The sequence below is a fragment of the Sciurus vulgaris genome, assembly GCF_902686455.1.
Source record: "Sciurus vulgaris genome assembly, chromosome: 13".
NCBI classification, from domain to species: Eukaryota; Metazoa; Chordata; class Mammalia; order Rodentia; family Sciuridae; genus Sciurus; species Sciurus vulgaris.
Window position 1 is genome coordinate 49,966,642 of NC_136474.1, and position 21,588 is coordinate 49,988,229.

The window sequence follows — 21,588 nt, forward strand, 5'->3', positions numbered from 1 at the left end:
TCCTGGGAGAGAGGAAGCCCAAGTGGGACAGAAGGAGGAGCCTAGAGCTGTGTTTAAGAGACTTCCCTCCCGGAGCATACCAACAACCTTTTCTGCACTAACCCTTTGCCAGGGATGAAGAGAAGAAAAAGAAAGGCAATTTACCAAAAAAATAAATGGTTTATTTTTCTTTATCTCCACAACAGATTAGTAATAATAGACAATCACATAGAAAGCATATTCTTTATTTAAAAAAAACAAAAAACAAACAAAAAATAACACTCCAGCTTTGATGTGGGGTCAGCAAGGACTAAGAGATTTAGGACCTAAGTGGGATAGGAGGACATGTGGGGTTACCTGGAGATTCCCCGTGGGAGCCCAAGGCCCAGAGAGCCACTGCAGAGAAGCTGCCCCCACCTCACTGACTGCTGGGCTCACCCTGCATTCAGAGCTGCGAATGTGGACTTGGGTATGAAAGATGGTAGTACAGCTTGAAGAAAAAAGCCCAGAAAACACAGGTGGAAACCAAGGAGACAGGATGACATACTGAAGAAAACACCCGTCCTCTGCTTCTTGCTGGTGTCAAAGAAAAGACCTGAGGTTTTAAAAACAACAGGACCCTGGAATATAGAAAATAAATTAAAACAAAACAATACAAAACCAAAAACACCCTTGCTAGAGATCCTTAAAACAAAGAGTCTAAAACTTTTCAGAAAAAAATTTGAGGTCAATCCTTTTGGAAATGGGGCTGGACTTGATAATTGTGTGGTTCTTTCCTGCCTGAAGAATCTCCACTTGTTTAAATGGCACTTGAAAAAGCAGACATAAGATGACATTTGGATAGATACCACTTTCCACAGTAGAAAAGAGCTGGTCTCAATGGTATAGAGTCCTGTAGGAGCCAAAGAATAAGGAAAATTCTACACCCAGATTTCTTATGTGAGTCTCAGTCTGTAGAAAGTTTGACATCCCAGATGAAGAACAAAAGCAAGTTGCAAACCAATATATGTAAAGGTCATTCTGAATATTTTAACCTTAAATGATAAGCAAAGACCAGAAAAAGATAAGGAACTGAATCTAAGGTACTCAAATTCCAAATACACAAATCCATTCCTACTTGTTTCATTTTCTTTTTCTTCTTCTAAAAAATTGGAGAAAACATGCAGAAATAATGGCCACTGATGGAGCTGACTTCATTCTTCACAGGGCCACGCTTGAACAAGGCATAGCTCCCTCATGTCACAAAGGGCACAGTTCTCCATTAATGATGTGGGTATCCAATACCACTGGCCTGCCCTCCTGCTGGAAAAGACTCACTGGTCACCTCTAAATGACCAAAATCCTCTAACAGAGTATTTTGAAAACGTATTATGAGCAGAAATATTTACAGTGAGTCATTATTTTCCCAAATCTTTTTGGTGGGTTTAGCATTAAGTGGTCATTTCATGTAAATTTGTTTCTTTTCTAGAGGCAGGGTGTGGGGATTGAATACAATTTTTTTTTTTTTTTTTTTGCTTTTAGGTTTTTTTTTTTTTTTATTGTAAACAAATGGGATACATGTTGCTTCTCTGTGAATACAATTTTTAATCTGGTCTGAAAAACATACTCCAGTGTTCGATGACTTGAAAATGTGTGTGCATGTACATGTGTTATATATTGTTCGTTTGTTTCACTCGCCAGGAAAGTGAGTGAAACAGTACTTATAAACCCCATTCCCCCTGCTAATCATTTAGTTATCAGCTTAACCTAATGGTGGGCAGAAAAGAGTATGCAGAAATCAATACGGCATACATCTCGACGAGTTTACAAGAATCAAGAGCAGGTTAGAAGCAGGAAATAAATAGAAACATCAACCACAAAAGGTCATCACTCACTCCAGAGTTTAAAGTGTCCTTTCTGGCTTCGTACTTGGCCTGACCCCAGTCAACCCACGCATCTGCCCTGACCCAGGTGGAGGCCCTTAGGAGCATGTCTCTCTCCATTGCTACACCAGTGGGTGTGCGCTCCAGCGTGAGAACAAGGAATGGACGTTCCCAGGATGTAAAAACACAAAAGAACAAACAAAGTACCACAAAACGCCATGGGCCCACAACCTCAAACTGAAAGCAGTGTTTGATGGAGGATGCTTAGTATACAGTGGCCTGAAAGTCAACCAAGGCGAGTGGAGCTGTCATGGTGAAATCCCGTATCTCCTGCTTCTGCAGAACTGGATACAGCACAGTCAAGAGAGATTCTCAAAATGGAAAGACCATTTCTCTGCTGCAGCCTGGAGGGCTCTAGAAAGTTCTCTGTGAGGCAATGAGAAGTGGTGGGGCCTCTGCATTATGCACCACCCAAACATTCAGCTTTGCCCACCGGGAGCCCCAGTGTGGTGTCGTGGTCCTTGCGTTCTTCTTTCTGACACTCTCAAGGGGATGCTACAAGGTCAGGGCACTGTGTTTTCCAGCTGGTAAACTGTGGCTCTCCTTTTTCTGCCCATCTTTATCAGGAACATTTCCGCTCTGAGAAAACAAGCAGGGCTTCTCCAAGTCCACCAAGCAGGAGGCTGCAAATGACAGTATGAGGTCAGCTTCTCACTCCTTGTAGACCACCTGAGCTGCCTGGCACCCACATAAAACAGGACAGGGGACACCTCCTTCAGTCTGCAACTGCAATTCTCCTACCAGCCCAGATTGCCCTCCTTCCCATATGAGTGCAGGAAACACCGGGCCACTCTGGGGCAAACCTCTGCTACAGCATGGGAGGTGAGGGGGCTGGGAGACCAGCTTTAGTACCTCCCCTCAGGCAAGGCAGTGGTGTGTCCTGCTCCTCCTGACCAGCTCCTGCTCTCTCCGGAGGAAGCACACAAGGTAGAAGGGCTTCCCACAGAGCCCTGGGGTGCTTCTGGCTAAAGCGGGCGATGGCTATGAAATTATGCAGAGATTCATAATCCTATCATCAGTAAGGTGATGATCCCTGAATCTTTGCATTCATTTAGACTAACAGAACATTTAAAGGTGAACATACAAATGGGGAATCATGAATTTGCCACCAGCACAGAAAGAAATATGGTCAGTGATTTGAAAATGAAGTAGTGTGAGAAGGGAAGGCAGTGGGGGGGGGGGGAAGAGTTGAATATTTTAACATGCCTAAAATTTAATACTTCCAAAGGTCTCTTCATTTTCTATTTTAAACTTCTCAGTAGACAGTCTGGTGTCTGTCTGAATCCCCTGTCATTCTGGGCACTGGGAGGGGCCATCACCAAAGGATGATAATAGTGGGTCCCTGATGTGAGAGATTCTTTTACAGAGGAGCCAATCGCCCTTTGGAAGAGGACCTTTTCTTTCCTGCATCCCTGTCTACACACACAATACCCCAGTCCTCTTGTGCGCTCATAGCCAACACACACACATTCAGACGACAGTGCCTTCTTATTTCTAACGTGTTTGGGACTCTGAACACACACAGGCTGCTCACAGTACATTCCCAGTGAAAATATCCCACCCACGTGGGTGACCCTGATATCAAGGTAACTTGCACAACTGTACACTTCTAGTCCAAGAGTGAATTAACTATGTGTGAGAATATAAGAACCATAAACTTAGAATCGGGCTGACCTGAGTTCAAGTTTTGGCTCAGGCATTTATTGGTTATGTGATCTTTTGTTATTAAGCTTCAGTTTCTCCATCTGGACCACAGGCTGATCACATCTAAAAGCTTCTGTGAGGCTTAGAAATAACAAGCCTGAAGCAATCCCCCTGTGCTTGGCTAGCGTGGACAATCAATACAAGATGAGAATAATGTGAGAAGTTTTCGAATCAACTGTGGTCCCCGAGCAGCAACCCCCTTCCATGGACCTAATGGCTGGCTGGCACCCAACCTGAAGATGTCTAGTGATGGGCACATCCTATTGTGTAAGCCAGCCTGTCATACAGGCGAGAAGCTCTGACGTTGGACAAATTTGTCTCTATGGACATTTTTCTTGTGAAAGGCACTGGGTTGGCCCTGGGGACTGACTGAGACACAGTTCCCCCTCACACCGAACAAAGCTGCATTTTATAACCTCACCTGTGAGTCTAAGCCCTACTTTGTGAAGCAAGGGATAACGAATCTATTCCTTCATCACCTTGGAGATGGGGAAGATCCCCCAAGTCACCATGATCTCCTCTCTTGCAAGGGCAGAGTGGATGCCGGTTAAGGAGCCAGTCACTAAGGGAGGGGTATGAGGGTGCTGCCCCACCGGGACAACAAAGGGACAGTGCAGATGGAGGGGAGGGGGCAAGGGAGATGTGCACTGAGTTATCTTAAGCGCCAAGTGGGGATGTACTTACTTCTTTCCTACTGAAATCATGTTATAAATACGGAGAATCCATCAACTCAATTTAACTCACAATTGTGTGCCTGGAATCAGTATCTATGTTATGAATCAAATACATCTCTGAGGACTTTACTCATCTACAGTCATCATTTATAGGTTACTTCTAGGAGAAACTGGGGTCCAAGTTCCAACAGACCCTATTCACAACCCACATGTGAAGCTGAGAACCTGCTTGACCCTTGCCTAGTTCAGGACCCCAGAAACTAGGGTGGGGAGCTCTGTGGCATCTTCTCTTTGGAGAAGCCATTTCAGCCCACACAGGCTTTCCTCTACAGACCAGGCTTTTCCTTTGAGGCAGATCTCCTGCTTCCCCTGTGTAGCCCCTCAAGATGGCCTGCGGTATCTCAAGTCCCCAGGCAAGTGCAGAGTCTCTGTAACGGGATGCAAAGGCTGCATGGAGTTGCATGGGTTTGGATGGCTTTTATTTCTGGAAATATAACTGGGGGCTCAGCCGTTTTATACGTTTCCCACTAATCCTCCTAATCACCAGGGAGAAGACCCGGGGCAGGCTGGCTCTCTGCCACCTGTCCTCCCACAGCCTGAGAACAATGCTGGAGTGTAACAACCCCATTTCATCTCTTTGGCGGAGTGACTTTACAAAACACCCAAGGAGCTTAGTGAGTGCTAAAATGAAAACAACCTCGGGTTCCTTCTCTGTGAAGCAAGCCAGGGAGGCCAGCTTTGATGTTGTTTTCTGAACGGCAGGAGAAGCTGACACGGTCCGGATTCTTAATAGCATTACAACTATTTAAGTCAGAGCTTGACTGAACTGTTTGCAAATTTTCTAATCCTCGTCATTCCTGAAATGAACACACTTCATGTAGCTAAGGCATAAACATCTGACATGTGGCCAGGAATAGCCACCACGAGCTTCTTTCAGGGGGCCAACGCCTCGCCAGCCCTTCTCTCTTCCCCTCTGGGGTACCAAGGGCCTCATCTCAATTATACTTATATATTTTGCTTATTCAGTTAATTCCTATTGAACCCAACAGACTGGATGGAGAACGTATCGTTTTCTTGGCTGCAGGCCCAGCACCTAATGTGGCACCCAATAAATATTTATTCAGCAAATGACTGAATTATACTTGTTCTCCGAAATTCCATTTATATTCCAAACTACTTTGCTTTTTTTTCTCTCTTCCTACCAAAATGTATCTACCCAAATGTCCCATTCCCTTTGGGCCTTAATGAGTGACAACTTATAATCTGATAAATTATGATAAAACTTGAGAGGTAATGAGCAATAATGATTGGGAAGGCCCTACTTAGAAACCTTCAAGAGGAGGTTTCAAATTCTTTTTTACAACCTTTATTTTGTTTATTTAGTTTTATGTGGTGCTGAGGGTCGAAACCAGTGCCTCACACGTGCTAAGCAAGCCCTGTACCACTGAGCCACACCCCCAGCCCCTCAAATTCTTAATTCAAATGGAAAACTGATAAATGTCAGACACAAAGATTCTAATGGTATTTTGGAGTGCGTTGGAGCAGCTCTTCTTGCCCTTCAACTCATTCTTCCTATGCAAAGGATGTCCCCTGAAATCAAAGGGATGGTACATCTTTACTCCAAGATGATTTAAGATTATTTTTAAAAGATGCTTAGTGCTGGGGAGGTTTGTTCTAGGATGGAGTTTGAGCCATCTTCATGATTGGCATGGAGGCTCAATGAATGATGGGCAAAGGAGGAAGGAAAAAAAGAACAGTTGATCGTGGAATCCTTAGAATAAACACTTGGCATTTCCTTTCTTGCCTGTACCTAAACCATTTCAAAGACCAGGGTGAATTTCCTGGTCTAGAAAAGAGGATTCAGAGAAGAAGCTCCACAACTAATTCTACTTGACAGGGATACTGCTCACAGGTCAGAATATTTCCCTTTTCTATGTATGAACCTCTTTTGCTAAAAATGTAGAATAAATTAGCATTGATATATGCCATAAAACTGTTAGTTAAAAAACAAATGATTAAATATAAATCTTGATATTTAAATCACTGAGCTTGAACTAGATTGTTTTTATAACTAAAAACAAGATAACTGGCTGGACAAGAACAGTTGTTTTTAATTAAAGACTAAAAATTGACCAACTGGGGTACTTAGGTTGGGAACTGTTCTTGGATACAGTACTTGTTCGTCAGCATGCACTTGGTGCTAGACTAGAAAGGTAAAGGCGCACAAAGTCTGGCCCCTCTGCTACAGTTGCTTGCAGTCTTGTGAGCAGGATAAGTCTGCACACCTAGCTGTCACTCAGCACTAGCTAGTGCTTCCAGAGTCAGACCCAGAGTGGGTGAGAGGTGCTGCTAAGGACTTGACCCCTGAGCTGATCCAAATCTCTAATCAAGAGATGTGCAAATTCTACAATTTGCTGAAATTTCAAATGGCATTTTCCCCACTCATTTCCATGAACCTTGAGATCACTGATTCCCAAAGGGGGTGATTTTACTTCCCTAGGGAACATGTCACAATGTCTAGAGACATTTTCCATTACGACTGAGGGTGTTTTATTAGCAGTTAGTGGGTTAGGGTTCAGCTTTGCTGTTGAACCCCCACAACAAAGAATTATCTGGCCCCAAATACCTGTGGTGTGCAGAGTGGGAAACTAGATGGCCTATTTTGTGCAACTAAGCTGCTATCCACCCAAGAAGGTGGATAATGAGATGTGTATGACACTAGCCAGAGTCACAGATGGGGTTTACCTCTGTAGCCTCAGAGCCCAGCCCTGTACTTGTGTGGCATCAATAAACATCCAAATGCCTGGATGCAAGGATGTCAGCTGGAACAGGTCCTCCGTTTGAGCCCACCCAGGGGTGGGGAAGGTTGTACTGAACTGGAAAGCACCTGGGCACATGCAAGGACAGCTCTGTCCACTCCAGCATATTTCTGTATGCAAGAGTAGACCCACGTTAACTAACAGCTGTTCCATATTTTCAAAAGAATTTGGAAATCTGGACTTGTATAAGAAAATCACCCGATTTCTAAATGTTGATGACTAAGTCAGAATTTGAAAAGCAAAACACAAGAAACTATAACTGCACAGGCAAATGCAGTAGGTGAAAAAAGAAAAGGCCTGCAGCCCCTGTCTTGTGTGACTTCTGATGGGTCTAAACTCCCACACCACAATGATCAACCACCCCCTCCAAGGATCTGAGGCGGACTGAGAGTGGTCACCTAACCACATCTGAACACACCCAGTGCAGATAATTCAACTAGCTCTGTGCATGACAGAACTCTGAATTACAGTCCGACACGCCCCTTCTGGCGGTTCACTTTGTGGTAGGAAAATTCTTTGAGTCTGAAAACACACCATCCTTAACCTTAAGAGTTCTAAAAAAACCAGGAAATTCCAAAGTCAAGGTTCCTTTTGCAATAATCACACATGCTGCTTCCTTGATTTGGATACACACAGGCTTTCTTTCCATTTTGTTTGGGGCATACCCTCAAGTTCACAGGATGTGAAACAGTCTGGAGACACAGCCTCTTGTAGACTAGAGCCTTTTTAATATCCCAACTTAGCATTTCCTGGTCACTGGTGAACTGTCTCACTCTTGTTTCTCACGCTCAGTTCAGCACCTAGGTTTTTCTAATTCATTCTGAAATTCTTCACAAAATGATTGATGAAGGCTTATGTGTAAGAAAAAAAAATACTATCAAGAATTTAGACTAGAGGGTTGGGGATATAGCTCAGTCGGTAGAGTGCCCTGGGTTCAATCCCCAACACTGCAAAAGAAAAAGAAAAAAAAAAAAAAAAATTTAGACTAAGCATGATGCTATGGTGCATGCCTTTGATCTCAGTAACTCAGGAGGCTGAGGTAGGAGGATCACAAGTGTGAGATCAGCAATTTAGCAAGGCCCTGTCTCAAAATTAAAAAAAAAGGGGGGGGGGGGGCTTGGAATGTAGCTCAGGAGTTAAGGCCCCTGGGTTCAATCCCCATTACCAAAAAAAAACAAAACAAAACACCACCATGACTAATACCATGAAGGTTAAGGATACAGAAATTTGGGGAAGGGACTCAAGAATATCCCAGGAGGTAAACGTTTTCTCCCTTGGCTGTTGGGTTTGGGACATCAACCAGCCCACCACTTGATGTCATTCCTTTCCAGGATAAGTGCAGAGGAAGAAAGAGGGAGCACGGATTAGCTGCCTGACCCACGGTCCCAGCTTAAACTATCGAGTCTCACCATTGGCACCTCCTGCTCTTTACTGCCTGGGTGCGAGGGGCTGAGTGCTCTCCTATCCTTGGTCTACTTAAGCCTCTCCTGCATGTGGTTCAGTATCAAGCCAGTTCAGGTCCTTCTTCCGAGTACTCCTGTCTTCTCTCCCTCCTTGGATCCTCATGCTCAGGGACATTCATACAACTATTATTCTATCCACCCCATGAATTAGACTTTTCACTGAATGCCCCTTGAGGGATGGATGATGTTGTATGCTTTTTAATGGCTTCCATATATATATTGCAGATGGCAGTCACTCAATAAGTATATTTAACTGATTGATAGAATCATAGCTATCATAGTAAAAATTAAAATAAAAGGTGAAAAGATTTTTATTGTACACAGTCTATACTGCAGGCAAGTCCATGCAATATAGACAGTATCTGAGCAAAGCTAAGCCAACTGTATGTTTTTTCTTTGGTGAGAATACTGGTAAAGAAATGTAAAAAGCTATTCTTAAACTCACGTCTACCTCATTGTTGCAGTGCTGTTCTGTGGGAAAGAAAATCTGCCAACCGATACGTGGAAATTGGGATGGAAACAAGCCAAAGTGGCCCTAAGGCCTTTCTTTTTTTAAAACAAAGGATAGGGGACCTGTAAATAGCAAATATGAATTCGTCTAAGTAAGGTGCTGGTTTTGTGATTCTGTACAGGCAGGCAGTCCGTGGTCCCAGGGAAGGAAAGCTGTGTGTCACCAGCTGGCAGCTAGAGACCAGATGAAGACTCACCAAAGACTAAACTGTTCATGTGTGACAAAAATTTCATCTCCCTTGGCAAGCAGTATCCTTGCCAAGTATGGTTTCATTTTAGAGATACTGCCATGGCTAGGACCCCCAAATCTCATCCCTCCCTGCAGTGAGCAGAGCCCCCACACCTGGGACACGCATCCTGACCAGGCATGGCACCATGCTGACCACTAAAATAAAGGGGGTTACTTCTGCAAGGGGCTGAGGGAGTGAAGGTGGAAGACTTGTACTTTTTTGCTTGATGTATTTCTGCATTATTTTTTTCTTTCAAAGAAACATTTATCTTTTGAAATTTTTCCAATTAGTTATACATGACAGTAGACTGCAGTTTGACACAACACACATAAATGGAGGGTAACTTCTCATTCTTCTGGTTGTACTTGATGTAGAATCACACCGATCATGTAATCAATCATATATGCGCACAGGGTAATAATGTCCGATCCATCCTACTATCTTTCGTACTCCCATACCCTCTCCCCTCCCTTCACTTCCCTCTGCCTAATCCGAACTACCCCTAGTTTTCCCTAGCTGTCCCCTATTGTGAATTAGCAACCGCATATCAGAGAAAACTTTTAGCCTTTGGTTTTTTGAATTGGCTTATTTCACTTAGCATGATATTCTCCAGCTCCATTCATTTTCGGCATTGTTTTAAGGATCTTACAAATAGCACATATTACTCCATTGTTTAAAGATACTGAAGTATATCTATGCCCCAAATGAGGGCATGCCACTGGTAAGAGCAACAGCGAGCAGTGTTAACCATTTAATCTCCCCATTGCTTCCTCCCTCACCTTCTCCTGTCCTGTAGACAAAGACTAAAACCCTTGGTCAGGGTCACACCTGCTGGTCTGAATATCAGGAATCTGAAAGGGATAAAGTTCTTCACTAGGGATAAAGTGCTTCACCTGCTCAGCTCACCAATGGACAGTGTCGTGTAGAGAATTGAGAGATAAATAATGTCATACACTTCCTGGTGTGGTCACCACCAAGGGGACCTCAAACGAAAGGCATGGTCCTTCATAAGTTCAAAAAAGCCTGATTTGGGAGGGCCAGCCTGAGAGTGCTGGTCACAGCTGAGCCATGCTATGGCAGTAATGCTTTTCTGAGCAGCCTCCACACATCTGTGTTACTGGCAGACCAAATGCCCTTTGAGAATCTAGGGAAATGAAGACTGTGGTCAGAGCCCTGTGTTCTTGCCGGGAGCTGAGTCCTAAAGTTACCAGCACAGCTACCATGCCTACATGTTCTCCTGCCGACAGCAGGTCACCATGTCCTGAGTGGCTATGTCCTGCACGCCTTCTCCATAGACATCATCCACCTCTGCCTCTGCCCCTGCTAAAGTGCCTGCTGCTCCAGAGGCCCCTGCAGACCTCCTGCACCAACCTGTCCTGCACACCCCAGAGTCACAGCCCACTAGATTCTGGGAGGCAGGCAGACCTTAATGATTGGATAAATGGCCGAATGAGATGGTGGTGGCCAGAACTGTCAAGAAGGATATTAAAATGGACTTGCACAGGATGTGGTAAGGGAAGCCCCTCTGAGCCACCTTAGCAGGGAGATGTGGTGGACACCAGTCATGGCCAGCTGAAAGTCTGGGAGGAAGGTGTCCCAGGTCAAGTGACTGAGCTTACAGGCTTGGTCAAGACACAGAAAGGCCTTTCTGCCCCTGACCTCCAAGGTCTGACTTAGCCAGCTGCCAGCAGCTATCTCCATTGTGGTCAAAGGAGTAGTTCAACCTTATATCCAGTTCAGCTCCCTATACCTTCCACAGCTACCATGCAAAACCCTGCTGTTCACACATGTTCCCAATCTCAGTGAAAAGTCATCTCATTCTTTCAGTTGCTTGGGCACAAAATCTAGAAGTCATCCTTAGACTCCCCTTTCTTTCAAATCTGGTTGCCTTTTCCCCAGTACATTTCAAAGATCCTGCCTCTTACTACTCCTAGTGCTATCAGCCTGGTCTTAGCCACTATCGTCCTCTACCCTATCCCTGCCAGACCTCATCTAGTCTTTTTGTTTATCCCACTCCCTTGACTGTCCATCACACAGCAGAGAGAGGGATGCCTTATTAACACAGGAACACGTGGCTCCTTGGCTCAAACCCTCTAATTGCTTCCCAACTCACTTAGGTAAAGCCACATCTTCACAGTGACCTCTACAGCCCCCATGTGGCCTCCTGCCTCAACAACTACTACTACCTCCCTAGCCTTATCACCTACAACTCTGCCCCTTCTCATGCTGCTCTGGTCACACCGTTCCTCAAGTGAAACAAGGACACTCCTATCTCAGGGTCTTTGTACTTGCTGTTCTCCACCATATCCCCATGACTCACTTCCTGATGGTCTCTGAACAAATATTTAGTGAGAGGCAGTGCTGTCTTTAAACAAATGCATGGCTGCATTCTACACAGGATCATTTGGAGTTTGTCTAAGAGAATGTGAATGGAAAAATCAAAGAAAAGAATAATATCAGAGCTCTCTTTATATACCTCTAACTGGTACACACATACACACACACACACACACACACACAGACACAGTTGGTCCTCAGTATTTGCAGGTTCTGCATCTGCAGAATCAACCAACCTCATACAGAAAATGTTTGAAAAAAATTGTGTCTGGACTGAATATGTACAGACTATTTTGTATTAACAACTAACAAAATAAATTACATTACCTTATATTAAACATCATCTAAGGATGACTTAAAACTACATGGGAGGATGTGCACAGATTATATTGCAAATACTGTACCACTTTCTACAAGGGACTGTGGATTTTGCTATCCACAAAGGGTCCTAGAATAACCAATGCTCCCTGGACACCACAGACAAATGGTGGTTCACCTGTAACAGCAGCTGCTGTGTGTGGTGAATGGCTAGAAGGCATACTGGAGATGTTCTGAACCAGATGCTGGTTGTAGTACATGTGGAAAGTTCAGTTCCTGAAAATTACATCAGGTCCTATATTGTATGAAGAGTTGAATAAGAGTGACGTATTCACTGTTCCAAATGTCAACCTACATATCAGTAAGAGTCTTCTTTAACGAAGAAGCTTTTACTAATATGAGACTTAAATTAGGATGGACACATCCCCCCCAATACATACCCTTTCATCAACATTTGACCAAAAATTAGTATCCTGTTGAAACTCCAATAACAAATTTGCATTTCCTTTCATGGCACAGGACTTACCATCCCACAGTTGGACTGGTCAGCGTCACATCAAACAGCAATACTGATAGCCCAGCTGTGGTCACCTGCAGAAAGAATTGCAGCAAGAGATCGTCAGAGCAGCAGGGCTCTGGCAGCCTCCAGAATCAGAACCATTTCTCTCAAGCTTACACCATATTATTTCAGACCCCTTGCCGTTAGTCATCACTTCCCATTTTGTGTCCTTTTCCCACATACCTCCTAGTCCCCGGCATTTAGTGTGGCCTCTGAGCAAAGCATTTGGTGTGGAAAATGCTAAATCCTAGTCTGATTTGGAGGTGAAAATCTTCAAGGAAGTTTTAATTTTCAAACTCCTCAAAAGAGTCACACAGGCAAAGCTCCTCGTCTCAGGAAAGGAGAACGTTAACTATACTCATTTCCGTCTTATCTCATAGTGTGGAATTCATCTCCCAGGTCAGGGTGCTCACTACCCTGTTCCCAAATACACGTTTATCCGTCAATCTGCCTCATCTACAGCACCATCTCTGCCACCTCTCCTAGTTCCATCTTTCTGGCCCATTACATGTTCTAAGATGCCAGGAGCTTCCTGGGGAAGAGAGCAGTTGAATCATCAATTATTTGCAAACATCACAAGCCAAGAGAGAAGAGGTTATCTCCACACCCCTCAGAGCCAGAAATTCCAGAAATGTCTCTCAGAAATGGCAGTTTTGGGACCCAGACTCCAGAGGTGCCTCTGAGCAACTGGCATAGAGATCGTGTGTGAACCGATGACCCAACTTTGTCCACACTCAGAACATCTGCTTAAGACAAGCTATTTCTTGTCTCCAGAAATCTGCATTCTGCAGGTCAAAACGAGTCCCATGAGAAAAGTGATCCTAAGGACCTGCTTTCTGGCTGTGAGAGGAGATGGGAAGCAGGTCATGTTGGAATGAGGTTCATTCACGCTGGAGGCCCTCAGAAATGTCAATTACCACCCATGGGACTTTATATGCTGCCCTAGAGGCCTCTTTAGGTCTCCTGGATGGCAATAAGGCAGGAAGCAGATGGCCAGAGGGAGGGAGCAGGTCTGAAGAACCCTGTCCTTACCCACTAACGTCTTTTGTTTACCATCTTAGAAAGAAGTTTGGAACTAGGAAACAGACCCTTCAGTGTGTTAACTGTGACATTTTGAACCTTTCTGGTTTACCCATTTGCCTCACATTCTGAGATTTTGGTCAACTTTCTGTTTGCCCCACTTTATTGCTTTGCAGCAAAACCCTGGACCACCAGAAAAGATCTGTGTACCATTTTCATGGACAATAAAGCAGAAACCAGGTCAGAGGGACAACTGCAAAGGGGGACCCAAAGGAAAGATCTCTCAAAGTGGGAAGTGAGTGGTGGGGGTTTTATCCCCCCTAAAGGATACGATGAAGGACAGTTTTCCCTCATTACTCCTCCTCCTTTTTTTTAAAAAATTTAACATTTCCCTTAGGACTTCTGCATCTATGGTCATAAATGAGGCAGGGCTAATAGCATGTTACCTTGCAATGTTGTCATCTGGTTTTAGAAAGAAGCCGATGCTAAGCACATGGGTGAGTCTACCTGCTTCCCTGACTGTTTTCCTATAAAGGATAAAGTGTTCTTAAACATGAAAGTTGACCCTGACTCCAAGGCCCCTGGACCTAGAGAGTCTAATTGTGGTAGCCTTCAAGAACCCAGTCAAGTGTTCTTTTCCTGCTTGTTAAAAGTTTTCCATTTATACTTTCTCCAAAAACTGTATCTCATCTAGGTTTCCTAATACATTAACACTTAGCCATTTGAAGACATGATTTTATAGCATGTGTGCCTGCTTTTATTATGCTTCTTTTTATTCTTATTTTTATTATCATTTTTCTCTTCCTCCTTTTTCCTTCCTTAGTCTTGACCAAAGTTAACTACCTCCTCATTAATACCTCTTTCCTTTTGCAACCTCTTGGACATTTTCTGGGATGGTGTTAATCAAGAGGCACTTCTTGAGTGGCCTACTGATGGATGTCTGTGTGGTGGCAGCATGGCATAATGGCCCACTTTGCTACATCTGTGAAGGATCTCCTGGCCTCTTCTACTTCTTGACCACTATCCTCATGCCTTTGTTCATTTTTATCAACTATTTCAGGCCTTCTTTGCTCAGTTTCTCTCCTTCTCCTACGATTGCCTTTTTCGTATTATTTAATCCAGCCTGGGAAGAGGGACACCTCCCTCGCCCTGCCACACCCACCGCTTGGGGCTGGTGCCTCTGTATCGCAGGAGCTCCTCTAGCTTAGGAGGATTCCCGGCAGCCGTGACACAGGCAGCTGGCCTGCTTCTTCCTATTAACTGCGCCATTTGCCAAGAAAAACACATCTTAAAATTTTCAAACCAGTCCTTACTTGCAAACAAGATTGGTTTTGGTAAACCACGCTGGTGCCTTCACCCTCTGCTCCTTCCTGGAAATGTTTGTGTAGCCTCCCCTTTCTCCTCAGCCACTTTCTAAACTTCTTGGATGATTTCTCCCTCAATGAGCAAGTTTGCTGCTGGCTCAGATGCTCAATGAAAATTTTACAAATAGGTGTGTCTTATTTCTGTCACAAATGTACAGTGAAGTTGTTTGCCTGGCCGAGCTACCAGGCAGTTGGGCGTGCCCCATTTTTGTCTATTCAGGAAGAAATGTCTGTTGCTTAGGCCTTTCTGCTTTCCTCTCCTGTCCCCACCAGCTCTCCTTCTGTAGGCATTTTCTTTCTCTTTCTTGTTCTCTTTTGCATGGAGTCACTATAGTTTTACCAATTCACAAAAGTCACTTTATAAGAAAGGACAAGCAGCAGGCAGCAATGCCTCTGAGCAAGGTGGACACTGGGCAGCTGGGCAGCCGGGCTTATCCACTAAGACAACTGCTCCCAAATACCAGCCTCACCACGTGAGGTTCAAATTCATATCTCGGCAAAGCGGTAGACTCCTGCTCACCAGGAGCCTTTGCTGGCACAACCCGAAGTGCCAATGTTAGATCTGGTCACACCAATGGTCCACTCCATTCCTAATTCCACCAGGAGGAAAGAGAAGCCAGGAGAAGCTGTGTGGTTCAAGTCAGGATGCAGGATGCCTCGCACAAAGTCACCAAGGGGCAGAATCTGAGAGGTGGAAGGGACTTCCTTAGCTCATACTTAGGGAGACTGTGGCCCAGGATGGCATGTGACTTGCTCCAGGGACTCTGCTGGTTTGCAGCAGCAAGGGGGTAGAACAAAGGCCTTGACCCCTAGGTTAACCTTCTCTCACAGCCAGGAACACAAGCAAGGGCTCACACAAGCTCCACACAGCTTAAAAGTGGAGAACCCACTGAAAGTAGAGACTCAAACAGTTATTTGCCCTTCTGTGTTCATAACAGCATTATGTACAACCCCCAGAGGAAACCCAAGTGTCCACTGAAGGAAGGACAGACAAAATGTGGTACAGACATATGACAGGATATGATTCAGCCTGAAAAAGAAAGGAGATTCTGAAACATGTTACAAAATGGATGAACCTTGAAGACATTGAGCTAAATAAGCCAGTCACAGAGAGACAAAGACTGATTCTACTTATGTGAGTTATTTAGTCATCCAACTCATAAAGAGAGAAACTTATAAAGACAAAGTTAAAGTTTGGGAAGAAGACAAATTTGTGGAGATGGGTAATGGTTGCACAACAATATGTACTTAATGCCAATGAATTGTTCACTTAAAAATGGTTAAGATGGTAAATCCTATGTTTATTTTAACAAACACACATAGAGGATCCACTTCTTTCTCTCTGCCTGAATTCTTAATTCTTACCCATTCCCCCAACTTTGCCTGACTAAATCTCAATCAAGGCTCCTCTCCAGACTCTTCTGAAATGATGACTCTTCAGAATTGCTATGGCTTGTCCCTTGAGCTCGGGCGGGAATTTAACCTCCAAAGTCACATGTTACCAGCATCCAGAGGGTGGAAACTAAGTCCAACTACAGTGTTTAGAGGTGGGGCCTTTGGAAAGTGATAAGGATTAGGTAAACCAAATGGGACCCCCCCCCCCACGACTATAATCCTGATGGCTCTATACAAAGAGGGAGAAAGATCAGACATAAACATTCATGTTCCCATCTGTTGCTATCTGAGACCTTGTGCCACTTTGACTCTGCCAGCAAGAAGTCTAGCACTAGAACTACTGATGCCAGTGCAGTGCCCTTGAACCTCCAAAACTGTGAGCTAAATAAACATCTTTTCTTTACTTGTCTCAGGTATTTTGTTATAGTAACAAAAAGTGGACGAACCAGGAACCTTTCCCAAGTTCCCCTGTTGCTTGACCTGTTCTCCCCCAGCATTTGTTCTTCTTACCTGGGTGGGGGCCTCACAAGCTGCCTACTGTTTTCTTTTAGTCACTGATGTGTTTATAGCCTGTGAACACCTGAGGTCAAAGACATTGAACCATCCCAGCATGGAGCTCAGTCGGCATCTACTAAGGCTGGAAAGACTGAGAGCCACTGCTGATCCCTCGGTCACACACTTTTGTGAAAAGTACTCAGGCACGGTATTCTTGCTTATTACAAGGACCAGCTCTGAGGGAGAGGTACTTCATGTGCTTGAAAGCTTATAATTTGCTCTGAAACATAAGTAGAATGTTTCATTTCAGCCTAGAAACAAAAATCTCTTCTTGTTTAGGAAAAAACAAAAAACAAAAACAAAAAAACTTTAAACAGAGGGGTCAATAGGAAGAGTCTACCTTTTCCCATTGAAAATACCTTGGGGTATTAGAATACCTGGGGCTTAGTGTGTGTGTGTGTGTGTGTGTGTGTGTGTGTGTGTGTGTGTGTGTGTGAAGAGCATGACTTTAATTCCTAATTACCAGCTCCTTGAAGGCAAGCTCACCAAATGCCAAATGGATCACAAAGCAGTACCAACAACATGCAGGCCCAGAATTGATCCTACCCTTTATTTCCCTGACTAGCCCCCAAGAGCTTCCTTTCCCCCATCATTTGCTAAAAACTGGTTGCGGGAGGGGTTGCTGCCACTGCCACCATCGTGCCAGCCCCTTGGGTCTCAGTGACACTCCAGAATGGGACACAAGCCAATTTGGGAGCAGACTAGATCCAGCTTCATTCAACATTACTACCAGTTATTTGATAATGACAGAACCCAACGAGGCACAATTTATATTGACACATCATGCCTTACGTGGGAAGGACAGCTTTTCCAGGGGAAAGCTGCCATTGTGGAGATGTTTTCTAGCCTTCCGTTCCAGAAAATCCAGCACAGCATCACGGCGCAGGACCATCCGCCCACGCCTGATAGCTGCATTGTCAGCATGGCTGTGGGTCATCTAAAGGTTGATGAAGACCCAATCATGGGGTCCCAGCAGATGTTCCTACTAAAGAACATCAACAATGCTTGGGTTTGCACCAATGCCATGTTCAGGCTTGCCCTGCACAACTTCGGCTGACCTCTCCTGGGTAGGCACTCGTGCTGTTTCCTCCTCCCTCCTCTTCCCAATATTATCACACTCCTCCAGATGCTCCAAATATTATACACAAATGAGCAGGGCCACAGTGGGAGTGGGCACAGTGCACTGCTGCCACAAGGTTTTGTGCATGATGTTTGGACACTAGACAAGTTGCATCTGACAGAAGTTTGTGCTGTACCAGTGCATGCCTTGGAAAGACTTAGGTAATGCAAAAGGTTGTCTTTTTTTTTTTTTTTTTTAAATCTACTAAGAAGTTGCTCTAGTAGCCACAAGACATGAAGGAGAAAGCAGCTGCCTCACCGCCCCGATATTGATTTGTTCAGAAGTTTCAATGCCTCATGATACAATAAAACCAGGAAAATTTTCTAAACAAAACAAAACAAAACAAAAAACTGGTTGCAGGAATGTACTGGTTTTGATATTATTTGTCCTGGGGGCTTCCTGAATGTCTTAGTTCATTTTATGCTATAACAAAATGTCACAGAGTAGGCAATTTATAAAGAACAGAGATTCATTTGCTAAGGTTCTGGAGGCTGGGTGGCCCAAGAGCATGGCAGTGGCTTCTGGACAGGGCCTTCATGGTGTGTCATAACACGTAGAAGGGCAACAGAGCCTGTGGGAGACAGAGGAAATTGGGCTGAAGCCAGCTGTTTAAAATTGGAGACCCATTTCTAGGACAACGGTTTTCATTCACTCATGGCAGAACTCTTAGGATTTAATCATCTCTCAAAGATCCCACCTCTTAATACCGTTACAATGGCAATTAAATTTCAACATGAGTTTCGAAAGGACATCGAACCATAGCACTGAATGAGGTGGAGTCTTAGGTCACAAATAGGACCCTTCAGGCCAGAGCATGGAGCCTGGAACCACAGAGGAAGCCCTCAACCACTCCATACCTCTTACTGTACCCCAATCACCCAAGACCACCCGATCCACAGAATGGGACCCTGCTTTGATCCTGACTCCACAGTTCTATCAGTTTCCCTCTTAGGACTCCACACACCACTCTGGTCTCCAATCTGGGAAGGGAGCTTTCTAGACTGTCTGGCTCTGGCCAGTCCTTCACCTCTCACTAGAGCCTTGACTTATACCAGAGTCATAGAACGGGTCTTCCAGGGCACTTCACCAGAGTTCTGACCACTGTCCGAATTTTCACAATGAATCCTACCTAACATTAACTCTGATGACCCAACAGATATGATGCACAGCCCACCCAGCTTCACTTCCAGACCCATCCTTCCACATGAGTAACGTTGGTGGGCAAGTCTCCAAAATTTAAACTGTTTCCCCTCTTTGCTTGCCCTGGGCTTCAGAGAAGAGAGATAAAGTCTTCAGATATGATGCACGGGTTTCAGTGCTGAGCGATGGATTGGTGTCCTGCTGTACAAATCAACCCTTTCATCCAAGCAACAGAAATCAGTCCCAGTGCATCTCACTCCACGGTGATGGCACAAAACCAAGCTCTCAGCATTTCCAACCTGACAATCAGTTCCAGATGTTATGGACCCTAACTGCAATGAGCTTACCCCGGGGGATCATGAAGGGCTCCAACCCCTTCGAAGTCTCCTACCATCTTCAATGAAATACTATTGCCCAACACACTAGACACAACAAATTTAACTTTGTCCTCCAAAAGTGTCAAGGAAAGCATAAATATTTTAAACAAAACAAAACGAAATTTAAAAAAAGTCTTTGAAATGACTTAAGTCTGCCCCTAAAAAAAGACTTTGAGTTACTCTTGGAACCCGCCATTTGAAAGACATAAGAAGTAACCATTATTACCAATGATTGTTCTTGCTTTTTAAAAGCATTTTAAAACATGCAGATTTTTCCTAAAGAAGAGTCTAATCTTCTGAGGAATGTGTCCTTCCCACACTCAGACCCGAATAACAAACACCAGGACCTGCCACACACTGAGCGATGCCAACAACAGCAGAGCTCAATACAACTTGCGGACTGCAGGGCTTTGAACTTCCTGGCTTTGTCAACGGATGTCATAACCTCTGTGTTATTTAAACAAATTTTGGTATTTAAAGCAGATCAGATTTGTTTTTTAAACATTCATTTCAATCCTAAGACAAATTTTCTATTTAAGGGAAATAAGTGGGGAGAGGGTGTTAGTGAGGACCTGCCAGATAGTGAGGTATCTGGAAGAGAATTAGAGATTCAGGATTGTTTTTAGTTGTTTTTTAAGTGCATATGACTTGTAAGAAAAAAGTGACCATCCATTGTCCATTTCTTCAGAACCAGTTGAGTCACGCACCTCCCTCTTCAGTTGGCTGTCATTTTTCCAAAAACAGTTTCATAGTGTCATCCTGCCTTCACTCAGCAAGTTCTCCCTGCCTGGAATAATTTCACAGGCCTGTCCATGCAATTCCTACTCAAAACTCTAAAGTGCATCCCTAGAAAATTTTTCCTGAACCTGAACCCCGTTCACACACCTGATTGGATCCCTCTTCACATGCCAAACTCCACTGAAATGTGTAGTCTCTTGAATCAGGGTGTGTTATTCAGCTTTGAAAGTTAACAACAGAGATCTGTGTGTGATGTGCACCTGTTAGATTTTATACCACTGCGCTAGACTTCAGTGGTGATGTAGTGGTGATATAACCCTAAGATCACAATACCCGGCTGGGGCTATGGCTTGATGGTAGAGAGCTTTCTTGGAATGTGTGAGGCCCTGTGTTCAATCCTCAGCACTGCATACAAATAAATAAATAAAGACGTAAAATAAAGGCTCACTGATAATTTAAAAATAGTTTTTATAAAAAATCACAATACTGTTTGTTGTTTAAATCTTTTTTTCACATATGAAGGACAATTGGCACTGAGAACTTGAGAAGCACTGGGACACTCTCGGCACCTCACCATTGTTCAATGACCTCCAAAGGGCTAGAAAGAGCTCCTCAGAAAGGATCTGAGACTGGATCTCTCTGGTTCCGAGTCCAGACAAGTCAGTGAAGGTTCTGACTTGATCCAGGAGCAGTCAACTGATTGTGACCAGGGAGGAAGAGCAATATAAGAATACAGAAGATCACTCCTGAAAAGCTTCAAGGTTGGAGCATAAGAAATATTTCCCCAGAAGAAGGGATGGAAAGTGCTGGTGGACAGAACAACAGATATCATCTATCTGACATGCAAAGTGTGGCCCCAGACAAGCTGCACCATTATCACCTGGGAACCTGGAGGACTGCAGAAGCTCAGACTCTAACCCAGACTCACAAACATCCTCTTCATTGGCGTCCATGTCCACTGGACAGCAGGTTCCGTTCTATACCTTAAATTGCAGCAACAAGGCACAAGACCTGCTTCCCCTGAGCTTTCACTCAGTCACATCTTCAGGAACAGTGAACTCTGCTCTCTCATAGGACACAGAGCTGGAACTATGTGTTGATGGTCTTGGAGCCCAGGTTGCAAACTCACATGTTAATATTACTCATCTGGCCTTCCTTTTAGGTAACAGAGGAAATCTAATGTAAAGTTTATTATCTAAGACCAGACTCTTACTTCTAGGATCCAAGGAACTATTTCATATCCATGAGATAGAAACCTTAGCTAGGTTAAGAACTCTATTTGGCAACTTTTAAATATTCAATTAACACTTATTACCCATCTGGTGATTTATTACCATGATCAGTATAACTATTAATGAGCAACA

At 44.1% G+C, this 21,588-nt stretch overlaps 2 protein-coding genes across 4 annotated transcripts in view; one reads left to right on the forward strand and one right to left on the reverse strand.

The window, feature by feature from the left end:
- Positions 1 to 1,556: 1,556 nt before the first annotated feature.
- TMEM241 (transmembrane protein 241) overlaps positions 1,557 to 21,588 on the reverse strand; it is a 152,268-nt gene continuing 132,236 nt past the window's right edge. For 2 of the 3 annotated variants that reach the window (XM_079109368.1, XM_079109369.1), the window contains 2 exons: positions 12,483 to 12,547; positions 1,557 to 2,524 (listed from right to left, as the gene is read on the reverse strand). In XM_079109368.1, coding sequence (XP_078965494.1) covers positions 2,464 to 2,524; positions 12,483 to 12,547 — 126 coding nt within the window. In that variant the 3' untranslated portion in view covers positions 1,557 to 2,463. The remainder of the gene's footprint in view (positions 2,525 to 12,482; positions 12,548 to 21,588) is intronic. The other variant, XM_079109370.1, reaches the window with a different exon arrangement.
- Positions 17,243 to 18,580, forward strand: LOC306643323 (nuclear transport factor 2-like). Its single transcript, XM_079109374.1, has one exon. The coding sequence runs from the start codon at positions 17,523 to 17,525 to the stop codon at positions 17,904 to 17,906; it is 384 nt and encodes a 127-aa protein (XP_078965500.1). The 5' UTR covers positions 17,243 to 17,522; the 3' UTR covers positions 17,907 to 18,580.